Source organism: Amia ocellicauda, chromosome 5, assembly GCF_036373705.1.
Source record: "Amia ocellicauda isolate fAmiCal2 chromosome 5, fAmiCal2.hap1, whole genome shotgun sequence".
In the NCBI taxonomy this organism is placed as follows: Eukaryota; Metazoa; Chordata; class Actinopteri; order Amiiformes; family Amiidae; genus Amia; species Amia ocellicauda.
Genome location: NC_089854.1, coordinates 34,281,804 through 34,300,151, shown reverse-complemented (window position 1 = coordinate 34,300,151; position 18,348 = coordinate 34,281,804). Strand labels below are relative to the sequence as shown.

The 18,348-nt window shown below is 36.8% G+C and overlaps 1 protein-coding gene across 1 annotated transcript; it reads right to left on the bottom strand.

The window, feature by feature from the left end:
* Nucleotides 1-3,607: 3,607 nt before the first annotated feature.
* LOC136750584 (urotensin-2 receptor) lies at nt 3,608-4,764 on the bottom strand. The gene has a single exon (XM_066705719.1). The coding sequence runs from the start codon at nt 4,708-4,710 to the stop codon at nt 3,637-3,639; it is 1,074 nt and encodes a 357-aa protein (XP_066561816.1). The 5' UTR covers nt 4,711-4,764; the 3' UTR covers nt 3,608-3,636.
* Nucleotides 4,765-18,348: the final 13,584 nt, after the last annotated feature.

Sequence of the window (18,348 nt, the reverse complement as noted above, 5' to 3'; positions counted from 1 at the left end):
ACCCCCCTTGGACTTTTCCACATTTCATTGTGTTACAACATGAAATCAGAATGGATTTAATCAGGAGTTTTAGCCACTGATCAACACAGAAAATGTCCATAATGTCAAAGTGAAAAATACAATCTAAATTGTACTAAATGAATTACAAATACAAAACCGAAACTAATTGAATCCATAAGTAATCACCCCTTCAGTCAATATTTGGAAAGGCACCTTTGGCAGCAATTTTAGCAATGAGTCTATGTGAATAAGTCTCAACCAGCTTTGCACATCTGGACACAAAATTTTTGCCCATTCTTCTTTGCAAGATTGCTCAAGCTCCATCAAGTTGGATGGGGACCTTTGGTGAACAGCAATTTTCAACTCCTTCCACATATTCTCAATTGGATTGAGGTCCGGGCTCTGACTGGGCCACTCCAGGACATTGACCTTTTTGTTTTTAAGCCACTCCAGTGTGGCTTTGGTTGTATGTTTGGGGTCATTGTCCTGCTGGAAGATGAATCTTCTCCCAAGTCCCAGGTCTCTTGCAGAATTCAGCAGGTTTTCTTCCAGGATTTCTCTGTACTTTGCTGCATCCATTTTGCCCTCTATCTTTACAAGGTTTCTAGGCACAGAGAAGCATCCCCATACCATGATGCTGCCACCACCATGCTTCACGGTAGGGATGATGTTCTCAGGATGATGTATGGTGCTAGGCTTGCACCAAATGTAGCACTTAGCTATTTTGGTCTCATCAGACCATATAATCTTCATCCACTTGGTCTCAGAGTCTCCCACATGCCTTCTGGCAAACTCTAGCCGAGATTTGATGTGAGGTTTTTTCAACAATGGCTCCCAGCTCAGCCATGGAAGACTGTAACTCCTTTAGAGTTGCCATAGTCCTCTTGGAGGCCTTCCTGACTAGTGCCCTTCTCACACAGATTTTTGAGGATGGCCTGATCTAGGCAGATTCACAGTTGTGCCATATTCTCTACATTTTTTAATAATGGAATTTACTGTGCTCTGGGGAATATATGCCTTGGAAATGTTCTTATATCCTACCCCTGATGGTGCTTTTGAAGAACCTTATTCCTTATTTGCTTTGAATTATACTAACCAACTGTGGGACCTCCCAGAGACAGGTGTATTTAACCTGAAATCATGTGACACACCTTAATTGCACTGGAGGTGGACTCCATTCAACTAATTACGTGACTTCTAAAGACAACTGGTTTCACCACAGCTCAATCAGGTGTGTCATAGCAAAGGGGGTGATTACTTATGCATTCAATTATTTTCTGTTTTGTATTTGTAATTAATTTGCAACAATTTGCAGATTATATTTTTCAATTTGACATTATGGACATTTTCTGTATTGATCAGTGGAAAAATCTCTGGATTAAATACATTCTGATTTAATGTTGTAATGTGGAAAAGTCCAAGGGGGGTGAATAGTTTTGAGAGCTACTGTAAGTAGACTATATCTGAAAACTGAACCAATATGTGTGAATTGAGCTCTGCAATGTGAATGTGTAGAGAAAATTAATCTATGAAACTGAAGTGTAAGTCTAAATATTTCTAATAGATTGTATTGGATGTTTTGTACAATGTATTTTTTTTTCTTTTTGTTTTCCCCTTGAACAACAGTTCATGTTAAATTTTTGCCAGAAGTGTGTACTGGTGCCAGTGTAACGGGTCCCATTGGGTAAATTAGTTTGTTACTTTGACATAACCCCTCTGTAAAATCAGTATTGTATTAAGACCTGGGTTTATTACCCTACTGGGTGGAGCTGTGTGGTGTGAAGCAAGCATCTGTGGTGCATGGTTTGAATCTGAGTTGAGTTTGGCGCTCTGACCCACACACACTACACCAGCAGTGGTGGTTTCATGGTTCATATGCCCTGTGCATCCACTGACTTGATTACTCCATAACACAACTCTGGGAGTAAAACTCAAGGAGAAGAGCACTGAATTGCCTGCTCAGAGGTTTGTCCTGAACTAAATCCACTAGAATATCTCTGGGAAAAGCTGGAAAGGCAAATCAATTATTCAGCAGATACCTTTATCCATAGCAATGTACATGATTTTATAAACACTAACAAACTGTTCTTCACAATCTTACAAGCATAGCAAGGATATCACTATGAAAAACGTATACACGTAATAGCAATTGTAGTCTACAAATTACAGCAAAGAGTGCAAAGACCACCTCCTCTCACTGTACTGGAAGCAAAATTGCAGGATGAACTGCACATTATCCCCTTTGCTGTCTATCAAACATATTGCAGGTGGTGTTAAAGCCAAGGGTGGGTTTACACCCTGTTAAATAAATGTTGAGCATCTGTTCAATTTGACTTGACTTTTGTCCCAATACGTCTGGTAATATGTTATTTTACATTTAGGTAGCCATAAATCCTTAAAATATTGTCACTTTGATGTGATGTGTAAGGGATGGTTACTTTTTACAAGGTATGAAAGTAGTGCTTAAAACAATCCATATTACTGAGTCACTGCAATTGTAATAAGCTGTATGACATTGGTTTATAGTTGCAGTCCAAGAATTGTGATGAGTCAAAAGTGAAGACAGACCAGCTAAGTAACTACTAAAGCAAGCACACAAAATAGGAGCTATAAAGCCCTACTATTAAACATGACCCTCTAACAGTTTTCAAGTACTTCTGTTCAGTTTTCAGTTCTGAAATGTACACTATAGTACAATACAAACACTAATTCCAAAATGTGTAATGCAATAGGATATACCTGGGAAACCTGATAATAATAAGGATAAGCAACACATGGACCCCCCTCCCCTGTCAGCAGTCCAGTCTAGTTTACTTAGTTTAGTTAGTCTAGTATAGTTAGTACTCCATCTAATCATTCCACTGATGTCAATTTCACTCCTAGAAATGGGATAGGTGGGGGGGGGGCAACTATGACTCCTTTGAAAAGGGGGGGTCCTCTGGTTCTGCTGCCCACAAATAATTTCAGCTGAGCAAAAAGTTAGGTTAACTCCCTCTTTGCATAACGTATTCCTTGGTCTGTAATAGTCATAGACAATTAAGGTACAAAGTAATTTTCTGTGCATAAAATTAAGTTGTTGTTTTTTCCTTGCAAAAAGGAAAAACAAGCACTAGAAATGTACTTTTGATGAATACATTGAAACAAATGTTATTAACTTCAGGTATTTTAGACAGTTGTCATAGGCTAGGACATCTCCGAATTAAAGTTGACCAATATAAGTGCGGAGCTTTTTAAAATGTCTTCAAACAAGTTTAATCAAAAATCCAAATTCTACAGCTAATATAAGAAACCAACATGGTTTTGTCCTGAAACTACAGCTTTCTTTTACTGTGTTTACACATGTTGCACGAACCACTTAGCGTGGAATTGCACAGGTACACATTATGTATGCAGCAAGTTACTTATAACACTCTATTACATTAAGTGAACATTTATGGAAATAAGCACTCCATATACACAGTGTATGTGCATTAATAATTTAACGGGAAAACCTCTCATTACCACAAACAAAGAAGCACACATGTTTGATTAGTGATTTCACGTTACAGCTTTCGTTTTAGCTTGGGGGGGAGGAGAGAATCGGAGAACTTACTTGTTATAGCAGGTTTAACCACTGGACACCAGTGGATGCGTTCACTAGTGCAACTTGAACTGTCCCATTACCATAGTCTCTGAGGGGAAATCGAACTGGTTACTGGACGAGATGGATTTCCCCCAGGATGAATGCAAACTGGGGGTCCGCTTCTTGAACGAGGACGTGTACCGGTAGAAACTCCGGTGCCTGTTTTTCAGGTACTCCCGGTAGTTCTTTGTGAGCAGTGTGTACAAGAAGGGGTTGATGCAGCTGTTGCTGTAAGTGAGACACGCCACCAGGTAGTTGATACAGGTCTGGGTGTTAGAGGCCAGCCGCAGGGGCTTGAGATAGAGGGGCAACAGCTGCCATATCCAAAAGGGGAGAAAACACGCCCAGAAGACGAGGACGATAGTAAAGATCATGATCAATACTTTCTGCTTGGGGGAGCGCTTGTTATTCCCCTTGTTGGTGACCGAGTTTCTCTGGGACTCCAGATACGTGCGGGCAAGTTTCGTGTACAAGTAGCCTATGATGATCCCCGGGGCCATTATACTGGTGCAGAAAAGGACCGTAACGTAAATCTTGTAAGCCTCTGGACTCCAAGTGGGAGCGCACATCCTCTTCACCCCGTTGCCTTTCTTGGTCGTCTTTAGGTTCACCATAATCATCATGGGCAAGGTGAGCAGGAGGGAGAGGACCCAGACTCCTCCGGCCATCCCTTTCCTGTAACCCTTGGAGCGCTTGACCGTGTCTAGGGGCTTGGTGACGGCCAGGTAGCGCTCGGTGCACATCACCGTCAGGGTGAAGATGCTGGCGTGCATGGTGAGCAGGTCGAGGCTTAAAATGATGCGGCACCCGACGTCCCCGAAGTACCAGTCCTTGAGCAAGTAGGTGCACACTACGAAAGGGATGGTGGACAGGTAGAGCAAGTCGGCAAGGGCAAGGTTGATGATGGAAATGTACATGGATGCGGCGAAACGGATAGAGTGGCACATCACCACCAGCGTGTAGACATTCCCCGACACCCCCACCACGTACACCAGCGACAGCAGGGTCCCAAACGTGGAGGCGATGATCAGCTCGTCCTCAGACCCGGCGTCAGGGCTGCTGAGGTTCGCCGAGCCGCTCAGATTCATGCTGGAGTTTGGCAGCGGATCCCAAAGTCGAGCGGTGGATCCATAAGGTTTTACCCAGAAGATGCGCCGGTGCGCGGGCTGACTGACAGCAGAGACAGGGCTCTGCAGCTGACGTCACCGCGAACTCCACTTCACACGTGTCTTACAGAAAGTACCGGACAAGCGTGAAAACAGGGAGAAACAGCCCAGCTGACACCGCCGCGCTGCGTGTCAGCCGGGAACCCGTCCTGGTGGTCGGCAGACATTCAAATCAGACATCTCGTGTTATTTCTGTCTTCCCTGACTGTCAGCATCCTCTTCGATCAGGGGGGTTATAATAGTAGGCTATGCGTGTTTTGTTTTTCACTACATGCTATAGGACAAATTGAGCATTTAATGATTTTTATGTTGCAATACTTAATAGTTATGCTAATCCTACTTCACTGCATATATTTCTTAACCCCACCCACCCAACACACACACACACACACACACACACACGCCCATTTTATTGTGTTTCCAGTTACACCTGTAATTTTAATACTAACTTAGTGCTTGATTGTATTTCTTTAATTGTATGCATAACTTGTATTTTGCGAATTGTTAAAAATATTAATAATGCCACTAGTACTATACTACTAATACTGGTTGTAGTAGTAGTGATCATTCATGCTCCACAGAACGACTTATACGCTTTAAACATAAATACATTTTGTGCTCATGGTCGTGAAAAGAATAATACAAAGTATGTCATAAGAAAACAAATGTCATGCAGTATACTGAATACTTTAATGAAAAGACCAGCAATTTTGTAAAATATAAAAAAGGAGTTTCCTCTATGACAGACACCGACATATTAATAAAGCATTAGTATCACTTCCTGCAGTGAAAGGGTTTCTTAAGCGCACGTAGGCTCACTTTTGTATGACCTTTACTTTTCTATAATGTATTTCTAAAATACATCTGTAATTCTCTCGTATTTTGTCATACTCTTCATCGATGTCGTTACAACAACATGAATCCAATAACTGATGATGTTGTTGTCGTTGTTGGTGATCATGATTTGCACTTGTGATATTTATTACAGTGAGAAGAAGTGCAGCATGTAAGTCCTATTTTATCACAAAATGGTTTACATGTTTCAAAACAGCTTTAAAATAAACAGAACTACCCATTCAAGTACAAATAAATGAAGTGAAAGGGGTACTGAAAGAAAACATTTGCTTTGTGTGTGTGTGTGTGTATATATATATATATATATATATATATATATATATATATATATATATATATATATATATATATATATATATATATATATATATGAATAAATGGAACATTTTGAAAACTGTTGAAATCAGCATTGCATAATGGAGTGTTCTTCTAACAATCAAGTATTTGCTTATGAAGGCTCAAAGTAAGAAAACGGTTTGAGTTATTTGTTGATTTCACCACAAGATTATGTTGGTCCTGTTTGAAAACCACATTCCTACAATTAAGACTAGCAGAAATACGTTATTGTAACTTTAGACCTGTATAGTCTATATTTTAAGCATGGACAATACAAATAAATCCCACCACAGACAGTAAAACCATTGAAAATCAATGCAGTTCATCTAAATTAAATGATACTTTTAAGGTAAGGTGATTGTCCTCTCAAGCGGAAAGAGAAATGAAAAATGTAATCTCTCACTGCATTCACTCTCAAGTTTAGCCAGCAGTAGAGCATAACACACATCTATAACTTTTCTGGTTATCCTCCATGGAACAGGAACCCCCACTCCACTGAGGATAATCAATCAAAAAATGCCCTACTCCTATACAGTCAGCATTGAGACCAAAATTACCAACAACAAAATGCTACTGGAGTGGTGATATGATTTAATAATTTTATTTAATGCAATCCCATAGAGAAAATAAATAAACAAATATAATTATGTGGATTTGAAAATATATGATTGTGTTTTTAAAATACATTGCAAACAAGTATTAGCCTATATAATGTGGTCTGTGTATTTTATATGCCATTTTTTAAAAATATGGCAATTGTTCCCAACAAAATCTGAGCAGATTCAAGCTGGCTCACTGCCACAGCCCCTGTGCTGAATGTGGGTGTGATGTAGGCTGCTAACCTCTGAAATGTGTGCTGCAAAGGCAAATGCTTGTTGTTGCACTATAAGTCCACAGAGCAAATCACAGACAATTCTGTGGAAGCCATACAGCTTTCACTGATAACACTGCAGAGCTCACAGGCTCCAAATAAGCTACAGAGGTTGTTGTTCAGTGAAAAGGTGAGGAAACCCTGACTGAATCAGGCCCTTCCAAGTCTGGCACAGTCAGCAGTGACATAGTCCAGATTGGAACCAGCGCTGGACTATCTGGACCTGTGTTCCTGGCAGAGGATGTTACTAGTAGAGCCACATAGGAGATCCTTTATAGGTTTATTTTAATAATGCTACAAATATTTAATGTGGGAATTGTACATGGCATTGAAACTCACATATGTAAACAATAGACACTTTAAACATTTTTTAGTATGCTTACAGTAACTCTAAGTACCTGTGTTGCTGTAGAACAAACCTTTTTTTATCTCATTTAATAAATAAAGAATGGGTGGTATGAATTACCCCAGAGTAAAAAATGTGTTTCTAGAGGGACACACCATCTATCTATCACCCCAACGTGCTTAAAAAACACAAATCCATAAGATAAACATTCTCCCTATAAGGGATGTAGCCAAGGACTAAGCAGTCATAATGAGATTCCTGTCTTTTATGAATGATGGAGGACAGTTCAAAATGATTCATAATATCACCTCAATGTAGACGGATGCATTCTGTAGTAAGGTCCAATAACTAGCTTTATACTGACGATGCATGTTCTTGATGACAGTAGTAAATGACTTCACACCTCAAGGGCAAGACTCCATCAGGTTTTTGGTCGATACCTTACACACATTAAAAAGTGTGTAGCCTTCATAAATAATAAGAGAATACAATACTGTATTGTTGTTGTTGCTGTTATTACTTATTGATTTGTTAGATGCATTTATCAAATAATACAAGAATAGAATTTACTTCAAAGAATACAATACAATAAATATACAATGCTATATTTAAAACATATTTAAAACATTAGAGAAGTGCAGCTGCATGTATACAAAGAATAAACAATACCAATCCCACTCAGCAAGCTATTTAAAATATAAGCATAATTACTGACACAGTTAACCCTGAAGAATACAACCAGTATGTAAACATATACACTAATATCCCGTTATTATTCGGAAACACCTAACTTGGAATATGATCAGCAATATTCTGAATAAAACTTCTGGAATATTAAACTATGAAGTGGAATATTTTTAGGTGATATAAAGACCTTATTCAGAAAACTTTTGCGCATGCTTGCAACTGCTGCAAAGAATCTTGGATGCAAAAGAAGAGATAGTAGCTAAGATGTGAAAGATGTGAGTGAGCAAATAAAACATTATGAAACTTACTGGTTTAAATGTAATAATGCACATAGCAAGCAAAGCAAGAAGCACAAATAAAGCAAGCACATGCAGAAATTATTATTTTTTATTTCTATTCATGCTACTCGTCTCAGTGGACTAATCCCCAAAAATGGCCCAGTTCATGGCTGTCAACCTGTCACTCTGTCACATAAACACACACAAATATATTCTATTCTATTCTTGTATTATGATCAAAATGTAGAAAAAAAGAAAGACTCAATGTAAGAAACAGAACTTGAAACTGATGTTATGTTTGGCTTATGTTTTATATCAGTTTTAATCAATATTCAGGGAACAGCTCACACTGGTTTCATATTCCTGTAAAATAACAACTCTTTAAGTAATTTTGACAGTAAATATTATGTGCACACAACAGTTATTTAATCATAATTAAACATTAATACAAACTTTGGGAATCCTGTATATAGTATGTGTCTCTGTGAAGGTTCTTTATTAATAAAGACACATAATATAATATGTGTTTAATATAATAAACATTCTGTGTTATAATGACTTAATTACTTACACAAATAATTATTGCTTAAGTTCATGCAATTAGTTATTTTTCAATACTTTTTCCACAACCTTTACAGATTTAAATAATGCAGGTAAACTAGGAACCATTACCTTAAATATATAAATATATACATAATAAGATAATACAAAAAAGGATATGTCTTATATCTTGGCTGAACTCAAGCTCTTTAACAAGCTGTTGCTATCCTTTTCTAGTGTTTGGTGTAGATACCCATACTCTCATGTTTGTGATCAATTTTGTCTTCACAAAAGCAAAAATATGAGGTATTTACTTTTCATAACTATCAAGTCGTTTATCTTTTCATAATTCTGCGTTACATTGTTTATGTTGGCTGTTTTGCTTTTTGAATTTGGTGTTCGCATCGTTCGCTTTGCCTCCAATTCACTTTTCAGAAGAATGAGTCAAAATTCTACTGATCAGATGAGGAGACAGTTTTTCTTTTCAATTCCAGAAAGAACTTGACATCAGGTGTTGAAGGTGTTGTTTTTGTTATATAGGATCATCTCCTCTCTTGGGTATAATAGGGGAAGGGGCACTAAAATAAAAGCAAAGGAAATTAGGAATATAATGTGTGATAGTTGGCATTAAACTGGGAGAGTATCAGTATGTATCTTGCTAAGCAACTATTTCAGGTTAGACTGCTCCTCAGAATTGTTTAGGGGGATTGACACAAATATCATTGCAAAGTGTTAACCAATTGGAACACAGAGACACTACCTTTGAAGGAAGATTTTTTAAATTCTCTTGTGGCTTAGGTAAAGAGAAATGCAAGATTGATTTATAATGATTCCTGCAATAATTCCTCAGTTTTTATTTACTAATTCATTTTGAAGACTCCTTTATACTTTGTCCTTGTAAAGACTTAATGCTGATCTTATCATGTGTACTGCACTCTACAGTATTGTGTTTCCATGGTTTTTGTATGTTTTCAGCTCGATTTTCATTTGTGGTGGAAGAAAGTTTTGGAGTCGGGAGTTCTAATCAGAATTTATGTGCATGGGAGCAACAGCGCAACACAGAACTCAAAGGATTTTAGGCTTGCATGACACTGTTCTCTAAAAGTTTTAAGACAGAACAAAGCTTTATACCCCATCTGGGACATACCCTCAAGGGCTTTAACATATTATAATAAGTGTCTGAATGGTCATTTCTAATAACTATAGCAGTGATTTCATTGGCATTCTAAACTAAGCCTTCCCATCTCATCAATATTATAATCAATACTCATGAATAATAATCATTCACCTCTAAATTGACAGTTGCATTGGAAGGTAATTTGCAGATAATACGTTGCAAGAAAGTAATGTGAACTGCTGATAACCAAGTTAGGAGTAACAGCACCCCAAGGACAAAGGCAGGATAGGATTTCTATATTTTTCCCCCACACATTGCTCCACAGAAATCAGTGATCTAGATCTGGCACTATGTAAGTGGATTACAGCTGCAATTTGACTTGATGGAGGCTTTGATTGAGATCAAAGCAAATTGAAGAGGGGTATTCATTACTTAAACAAGGACACATCTCAACGTTGATTCTACTTTAGACAACATATTTCTTTCATTTGACTTCCAGTTATGATGTTTTCAGTTTCTGTTAATTAATAAGCACTGAAGGGTTTCTAAAAATAAAGTCAGACTGAATAGAGAAGATGCCCTCCAAATTCTACCTATTCTTATATTTCCTAGGGAGATCCTTTTGGAGATTTGAATTTGTGCTTCTGCTTCCAGAGATAAGGAGACTCACTCACTGGACTGGGCACACTCACTCAGTGTACTTTCTGTACCGTGTCCCCAGAGAAGAGAAGCCTAACTTAGCTGGGTAGCAGGGATTTACTTGATAAGCCTGCCACTACTCCCCTGACAATGATAGTATAGTGCTCAGAACAAGTGATCAAAGTCATTAGAAAGAAAAATCAAAGGTTAATTGTGTTACTTTCATGGACACAGTATTCAACACATTTTGTAACATTGCAGCACAGAACAAGAGCGTTCTGAATGCAGTGCGGTCATGCTGCTGAGTAAATGTAATCCTATTTTCATGCAGGTTATACCAAGTTCAGTGAAGCTAAAGTAAATGAAAACTGCTTTAAATGCACGATAATTTCTAGTGAATTCAGCTTTGCTAATTATGGTATAAAAACAGGAAAAGTGAAGTGCTCTAATTGGCTTCATGATCTTAGATGAAAACAAGTGCTTACAGCAGCAGGAAGCGCCTCGTTGTTTCCTGTCTAACTGTTATAGATAATTCTGGAAACATGTGCCTAAAGCATGATTAATACAAATAAGAAAAGCCAAATGAGCATATTATACAATAATGTTCAAGAGACTTTAAACTTTAAAGCATGCCTGTACATTTTTATAGCTCCTGCAATTTTCACATAGTTCAAGTTACACTTAAACGTATTTCTTAATACAAATAATATAATAAACTATAATTAATTGCTTCATTTGTATTAAACCTATGTGCCCCTTATTAAATGTATCACATTATCAAGCTCACTAGTAAGGAGAAAGTGGCTTGGAACAGCTTTGTCACGGTGGTTCGGGGCTTCCTGGGCAATCACAAGGCCGAAAACTATGTGGAGCTGGTTGAGACTCTGTTGAAGAACTATGGCACAGTGGGCTGTAGGATGTCCCTCAAAGTCCATATCCTTGATGCTCATCTTGATAAATAAAATATAAATAATATATAATAATATATAAATAAAAAATAAAAGTAGAACATGGGAGCGTACTCGGAGGAGCAAGGCAAGTGCTTCCACCAGGATATACTGGACTTTGAATGCCGCTACCAAGGCAGTTTAACGAGAACATGATGGGAGACTACATTTGGGGGCTGATTCATGAAAGTGATTTACAGTATAATTGTAAATCTTGAAAAACTACTCACTTCTAAATCTTTTGTAGTCATTTTTGTATTACTTTAGTATAAATACATGTTACTTTGGATTCATATGTTGTTTTTTTCTGAATTTCTATGAACGAAAAGACACAAATTCGCCTGTTTTCTCATTGGAAATAGGTACATTTCAAAATATCACTGTCCTGGTCACAAAAGCTTGTTTGTGGGGAATAATAGCCATTTTCTATACTTTTGAGGCATAAGCAATTGGGAAATAACACTTACTACCCAGGAACAAAAAAAAAAAAAAAAAAACTTACACGGTGCAATAGAAGTTTGCATCACATTATATCACAGTCAATTAGGACTGCAGTGCACTTTACCACCTTCCCTGAAACAATTCTGCTTTCCACATGATGGCATAAAGCATATAGATGATATTTCTGAGTCAGACCAATAGATTGATTGGCAGAGGCTCAGATGTCTGCCCCAAATGAATAAGGTTAATCATCGCATCTTAATGCTTCTGTTTCTGTTGATATCAATCTCAGTGACTCCTGATGTACAGGGTAATGGTTCATGAAATGTTGTAGGATGCATTTATTTATTTTAATTTTTTGCTGGGGGTATTACTACCTCAGGCTAAATTGAAAGAACTTCTTGACATTTGTAGGGGTTTCTTTAAGTATAATTTGAATTAAAAGAAGAACATCATTATCAATAACTCATATTGGCTATTTGTACATGTGTTACTTTACTAATACACCTTGTTACTATAAATAAGAAATAGTCACATGAAGTTAATAATCAACATGATTTTTTTTTCAACACCACAGAAACAGGAAATGCAAACCAATATAACCACTAACTTACTATCCACTAAAGCTTTGTTTCCCAGGGTATATTTTAAATGAATGCAATCCATATATGACAGTGATGCAGTGATCCATGGAAGGCCTGGAAAGCAAGTCTGGAATTCTTGAAGTGGTCACTTTGCCAAAATTATATAATTAAATATTGGTCTATAGAATGCAAATGTTGGAACTTGTAAGGTGTTACACCAGCAGCCTGAGGACACATGTTGATTGCAATGGATTTCTAAAATTTATTTCTGCCTTGAATCCTATTAACTGAAATGACCAGTAAAGTGGTACTTCCCACAGTGCATTCATTATATAATAGTATAATGAGTATAATGAGTTATATGTTATAATATAGGTCTTTAGCTGTTTTTTTCATGTCTAATTTGTTTATAGAGAGAGAGAGAAAATAAGTAAAAAACAACTTGTTTAACTTGAAAGAGGAGTTGGTTAGTTTTTCTACTTCATTACAACATTTTTGTGAAATTAGTTAATTTTTGAAAGTACGTTTTTAGAATGGGACCTGGCTGTTGGGACAATATAAAGTGCCTCCTAAGTGATTGGTTAGAATGTGTGCATCTTTATGTATTTGTAGTAGTCTTAGTTTTTCTTTTAAAGGTTTATGAGCCCCTGTTTCTTTTTTGCTTCATGTAACACACCTTATAGACATGCTTTTTACCAAGAGTGTATAATAGGCCTACAACATTTCCTCTTTCTTTTTCCAATTCACAATGTGCTTCAAAACAAATCAAACTGCAGCTAGTTTGGAAGTGCTTTTGTATGTTTTTGTAACATGGCTTGTTGTGTATCAAGTGAAGGTTTGAGCTGAACTTGTTCTTACATTGCAAAGAAATAAGAATGAGACAGTCCCAAACATCTGGCAACAAGATAATTCATTCTTTCATTCTAAATAAATTTGAAACAATCGGCTGATTTAAGTATGATTCTATAATTGCCTGGAAAAGCCTTTGGAAAAGTTATTGTGAGGAGAATATCTTATTTAACAAATCCAAATCTGCAGAGAAACTGGAACTTAATCTTTACAAGCGCTCTTTTCTCCAAGTCCAGCAAATGTGATTTGGCATTTTTACAAAGAAAAAAAAAATGCACGAGGAAAAAACGATGATATCCTTAATTCCTTCTTTGCTGCTTTCACCCACCCACCTGCCTCCCACTTTCGACTAACGGCAACACATTCAGCGTATTCAGGCAGCATAGTCTATCAGTTTAGAAATTTGAATCTCATCTCTCACTCCTTTTGCTTATCTTGACCTAGAATGATCTTCGTAATTACACCAGCAACCGTGGCGCAGAGTGCTATTAGCGCAATCATGTTAGATATAATTATTCGTCTTCATTAGCCTAGCAGACCTTGCTATGGCCTGAGCAGAGGATCCCGACCTCTGTGCCAGTCTGCACGTCTGCTTTACAAGAGATATCCCCAGAGCGTGAGAGCAGTTAATGTGCAGGCGAATCCTTGTTTAATTGCAAGCATGTACTTTAGGCAAGATGTCTCCACATACAATATCCTTACCTTTCCCTCACCCTTCAAAGAATAGTTTGATCATGGTCTGTCCATAGGGTGTATCTTGTTTTATGCAGAACAGTTAATAAACAAACACAGATGCTTCAGTTCCAATTATCATTATGTTTTCACTCCGTTCTTTTAGTTTAAATCTGGAAGTTTTAAGACCTAGTGTTTTCTACAATGTGTTCCTGGGTGAATAAAACTAGAACTTATCAAAAGTTTTATATTTGTGTTGTCCTCAGGCCTGCTAATGAAACTATGCTCGACTGAAGTAGAAATGATTTGGACAAAAGGTTAAAGAAGCCATGGGCTTCTGATGATCTGAGAGAGTCAACCACTATATATATATATATATATATATATATATATATATATATATATATATATATATATATATATATATATATAGAGAGAGAGAGAGAGAGAGAGAGAGAGAGAGAGATAGATATATAACAGAGCGAAAAAACAATTGTGGGGATTGAACTCAGTGCCTGGTACCTTTTCATCCTTTTATTTCTTTGTCAATTACTTTGAACATTGGTTTTGTCTGTGGCCACATAGAGAAGCCAATTAAATGATTCACTGAAGACTTATAAATGCCCCTAGACTGCTGCAAAATACTTTGATTTTAATTATTGCTTCAACAATTCTTTTGTCATACAAGCATTGGTGATCAACACAGTGTTAGGGCAAAGTCGAGAGCTGTCTGCGAAGGCCTTTTTAGTTTCTGTACGTATGATTTCCTTCTACTATTGTTTTTCCTTTGTCCATTAATTACAAAGTTTGTGCTCACTCCTGATAACAGAAAGTTAGGTGCTCAAAGTGCACCAAGAATGTTTTAATAAACTTTGGAACTTTCAACATGAAGAATCTGGTGTATCTTATGAATGGGTAATGACTATGGGCTGATATGAATTCTTGGAATGCTATAGATTACAATCATGATATAATGAAATTATAAAGGACACTGTAAAAAGCTTTTTAGTCTTTACTATTGTAAACAGCCTGACTCTGTAAAACATTCTGAGCTCTTCATATGTCCTATTACTCCTATTCCATCTCTCTGGTTCCCTTCCTCTCTTCAGTTGATTGTCTCTCTCTCTATCCCTTCTCCTCTTCTTCGCTGGTCACTGGCCCGTCCTCATCCACCCCCAAGTAATGGAGCCAGATTATTAAACATTCTAGCTTCCCACATTCCCAGAAATGTTACCTTAGCACCTGTACACCCTGTGATGAATCTCTCTGCTCAGTCCATAAACTTGTAAGATAACATCACAAGCTTTGTTTAAGATCATGTTGTTGTCTTACCATACATTCACTGAATATTTTGAGATTCTGCATTTTTAGTAATTGAAGAAATATTGGCATATATTCATGAATAAATGCACACAATACTTTTGTAAATAGTGGGAGGGGAAATGATCACAAGTAGGTTAATGCTACATTTTCAGATTAATACAACAAACACAAAAGTATGGCTACTTTACAGATAAAGGCTGGACTGATTTTGTTGATAGAGGTTTTAAGTGAATTTTTCCCCTGTTACAGAATGCAGAACAGAGAAATAGAACATAGAAATCTGCAAAATCATGTCCTTGTGCTGTGTTAATTTGCAGTACCCAAACTCAGTTATTTTATGAGGTCATGCAAAACCACACCAACCCAGCAACACACTAACTCCTCAACCAACTCCTTCAGACAGAGCAAAGGTTCCCACTCTGACCTCGGCTGTCATTCAGGTCTTCACAATTTGATCAGATCTGCTGGGAGGAATTATGTGTTTTTCTAATTTGTATTATGTCTTCCCTAAATAGATAAAGTCCTACAGTTAAATGCAAAAATGAAGCCTGTAACTCCAAAAGACCGGGTCTCTCAAAGTGGGAGGCTTATCACTGTACTGATTTAACAAAGGGATTACACCACCTGTAACGAGCTCTTGTACACTATGAGCACCATTACATAAAGGGGGAATAAACATATAAGACACATAAAGAAAATAATGAAACTGATAACAAAGTCTCCAAAGAATCTGCACTTACATGATGCAATAAAGGGTTTTATCTGATCTGTTGAGGCTGAGGCTGACACTTTTGTTATCAGTTACCAAGAGAGGAGGTCTGTCTAATGCATCCACCTTGAATCAGGGCTTTTATCTATATGTAGATACATTTCTTCCATATGTTTTTATTGATATCTTGAGGATTCCAGTTATAAATCTGTTGAGCTGGGACCCTATGAATTTCTCAGGATCCTGCTTACAGGCACTAGAGATTTTCCGGGTGCCATTTACAAGAGTTGAGTTTGGGAATCCGGACTGAATTCCAAACTAGGCTCTCAAATGTTACCTTCCTATAAATGACGACAAAGACAAAAGTTTGTTTAGTTAACAGGATTAATTATTCTTCAACCCTCTATTCGGCTATGTAGTGCCTCTCAGAAGCTGCTGCACATCATTGTTTGAAAAAGTGTGTCCCTTTATACTGGGAAAGCAATTTGGAACCCATGGAAAGCATGGATCTTCTGCTACTAGTTCTTCTTGTCATTTTTCTTTTCCTCCTGTTCAGTTTTCTTTAAAAGCAAATCTAAATTGCATATTGGCACACACATAAGTATTTATTAGTATTTTGAAGTGTTTTCTTTGTGTGCAGCACTTTTGAAATGCATTTCATACTGTTTTGTATAAAAGCATTGTGAAACTGGTCCAATTACCACTTCTTTAATCTGACTGGATTCCATTAAAATTACTTTAAAGTTGAGTTATTCATTTATCTGACTAATGAAAATACATCTCCATAATTAATCTCTTTTAAGATGCACTATAAACCAGTTTAGTATTTAGATTTTCCTCACAAGGAATAAGTATTTATTAATTAAATACAGTATAATGTTGTAAAGTTGTCATGTAGAAATACTGAACTCTACCTTATCAACCTGTAGTGTTTTATATCTGGTGAATATCTTCAGTATACTGTTAACCATTAAGAGTCCTGGCTGCTCTTGCACTTAATAAGGATAAAAAGATCACAAACCAGAACCTAGAGGCACTCTTCAATTTCCTCCAGGCTTCTTCTAGTGCTATGCTTCCTTAAAATGTTTTTTTAAAGAGCTTTCTGACTTGGGTGATATTTAATGCATTAATTAACATGAAATGCTCAGAATGTTATTTGTGCGAACATCATCATAACTGGGAAAGTTATAAATTCACAAGCTTAATGGGATGACCCATAAAAATACATTGACAGGGAATAAACATCTGTACAACATGATTTTCCACAGTACAACATAAAAATTCATGAAAAATACAGTAGGTGGCAATTATGAACGAGAACAATAAGAATGGCAAACCAAATATGCACCTGCAATACATTTATGATTAAGGCCCTTTGTTTTATGTGACTTTTCCTTTGTAATTCAACTGCTCTGCCTTAGATGTCTCTGCAGCCTCCCCAGTTACAGTAATTGATTTAAAAAATAAGAAATCAACACATTGTGCTTTGACTAATTAGAAAAATAAAACTAATGATTATTATTATAAATTATAATTGAATACATTGATGTGTTAAAAGAAATATTGCAATCAAAAAGCATTATTTGAGCAAACACATCACTACAATATACACCTGGTATTCTGAACACTGATGGGTAATTTGTCATTTGTCATTAGACCACAATCGAAAGTCAACAACAGACAGACGTTTATCACCAGACAAAAAATAAAAATCTGTAAATGAAAAGACTGACAGTAATTAAACAACCTCTTTCAGTAAAAGCATTATGGGGAAAGAAAGTTAACAAGTTTAAAAGTGACTTCTTTATGCTTTTGGCATGTATTTCTAGAACCATCTACAGACATTAGGCAGGAAACAATGAGGCCGATCCTGCTGCTATAAGCTCTTGTTTTGCATCTTCATCTAAGATCATGAAGCCAATATGCATATTTTTCTTCAGTAAGTTGAAGACTAACTAAATTCCCAGGAAAATATTTTGTAGTCTTCATTTATTTTTTCTCTGTTTACTTAGTATATATTGACCTGTGCTGCATGAAAATGTGATTATATTTTCTCAGCAGCATGACCATACTGTGCATTGAATGGTCTTGCGCTGCATTTTATTGTGAATTTAATGACCAGGTTCAACTGTTTCTACTAGGCTGCTGGTCAGTCAGGCAAATCTATAATTACCAATGGACAGGACCCCTTTTAAGATAGACACATTATTAATACATGTCACTGACCTGAATGAATGACTTTCACCCATTGACCAGAAATGTTTGATGATTTACAGTATCCCTGCACTTAAATCAGCACATCTTCAGTCGATCTTGTGTCCAGTCAAGCAGAAACTATTGCCTCCAATTCCAGAATGTAAAATCTC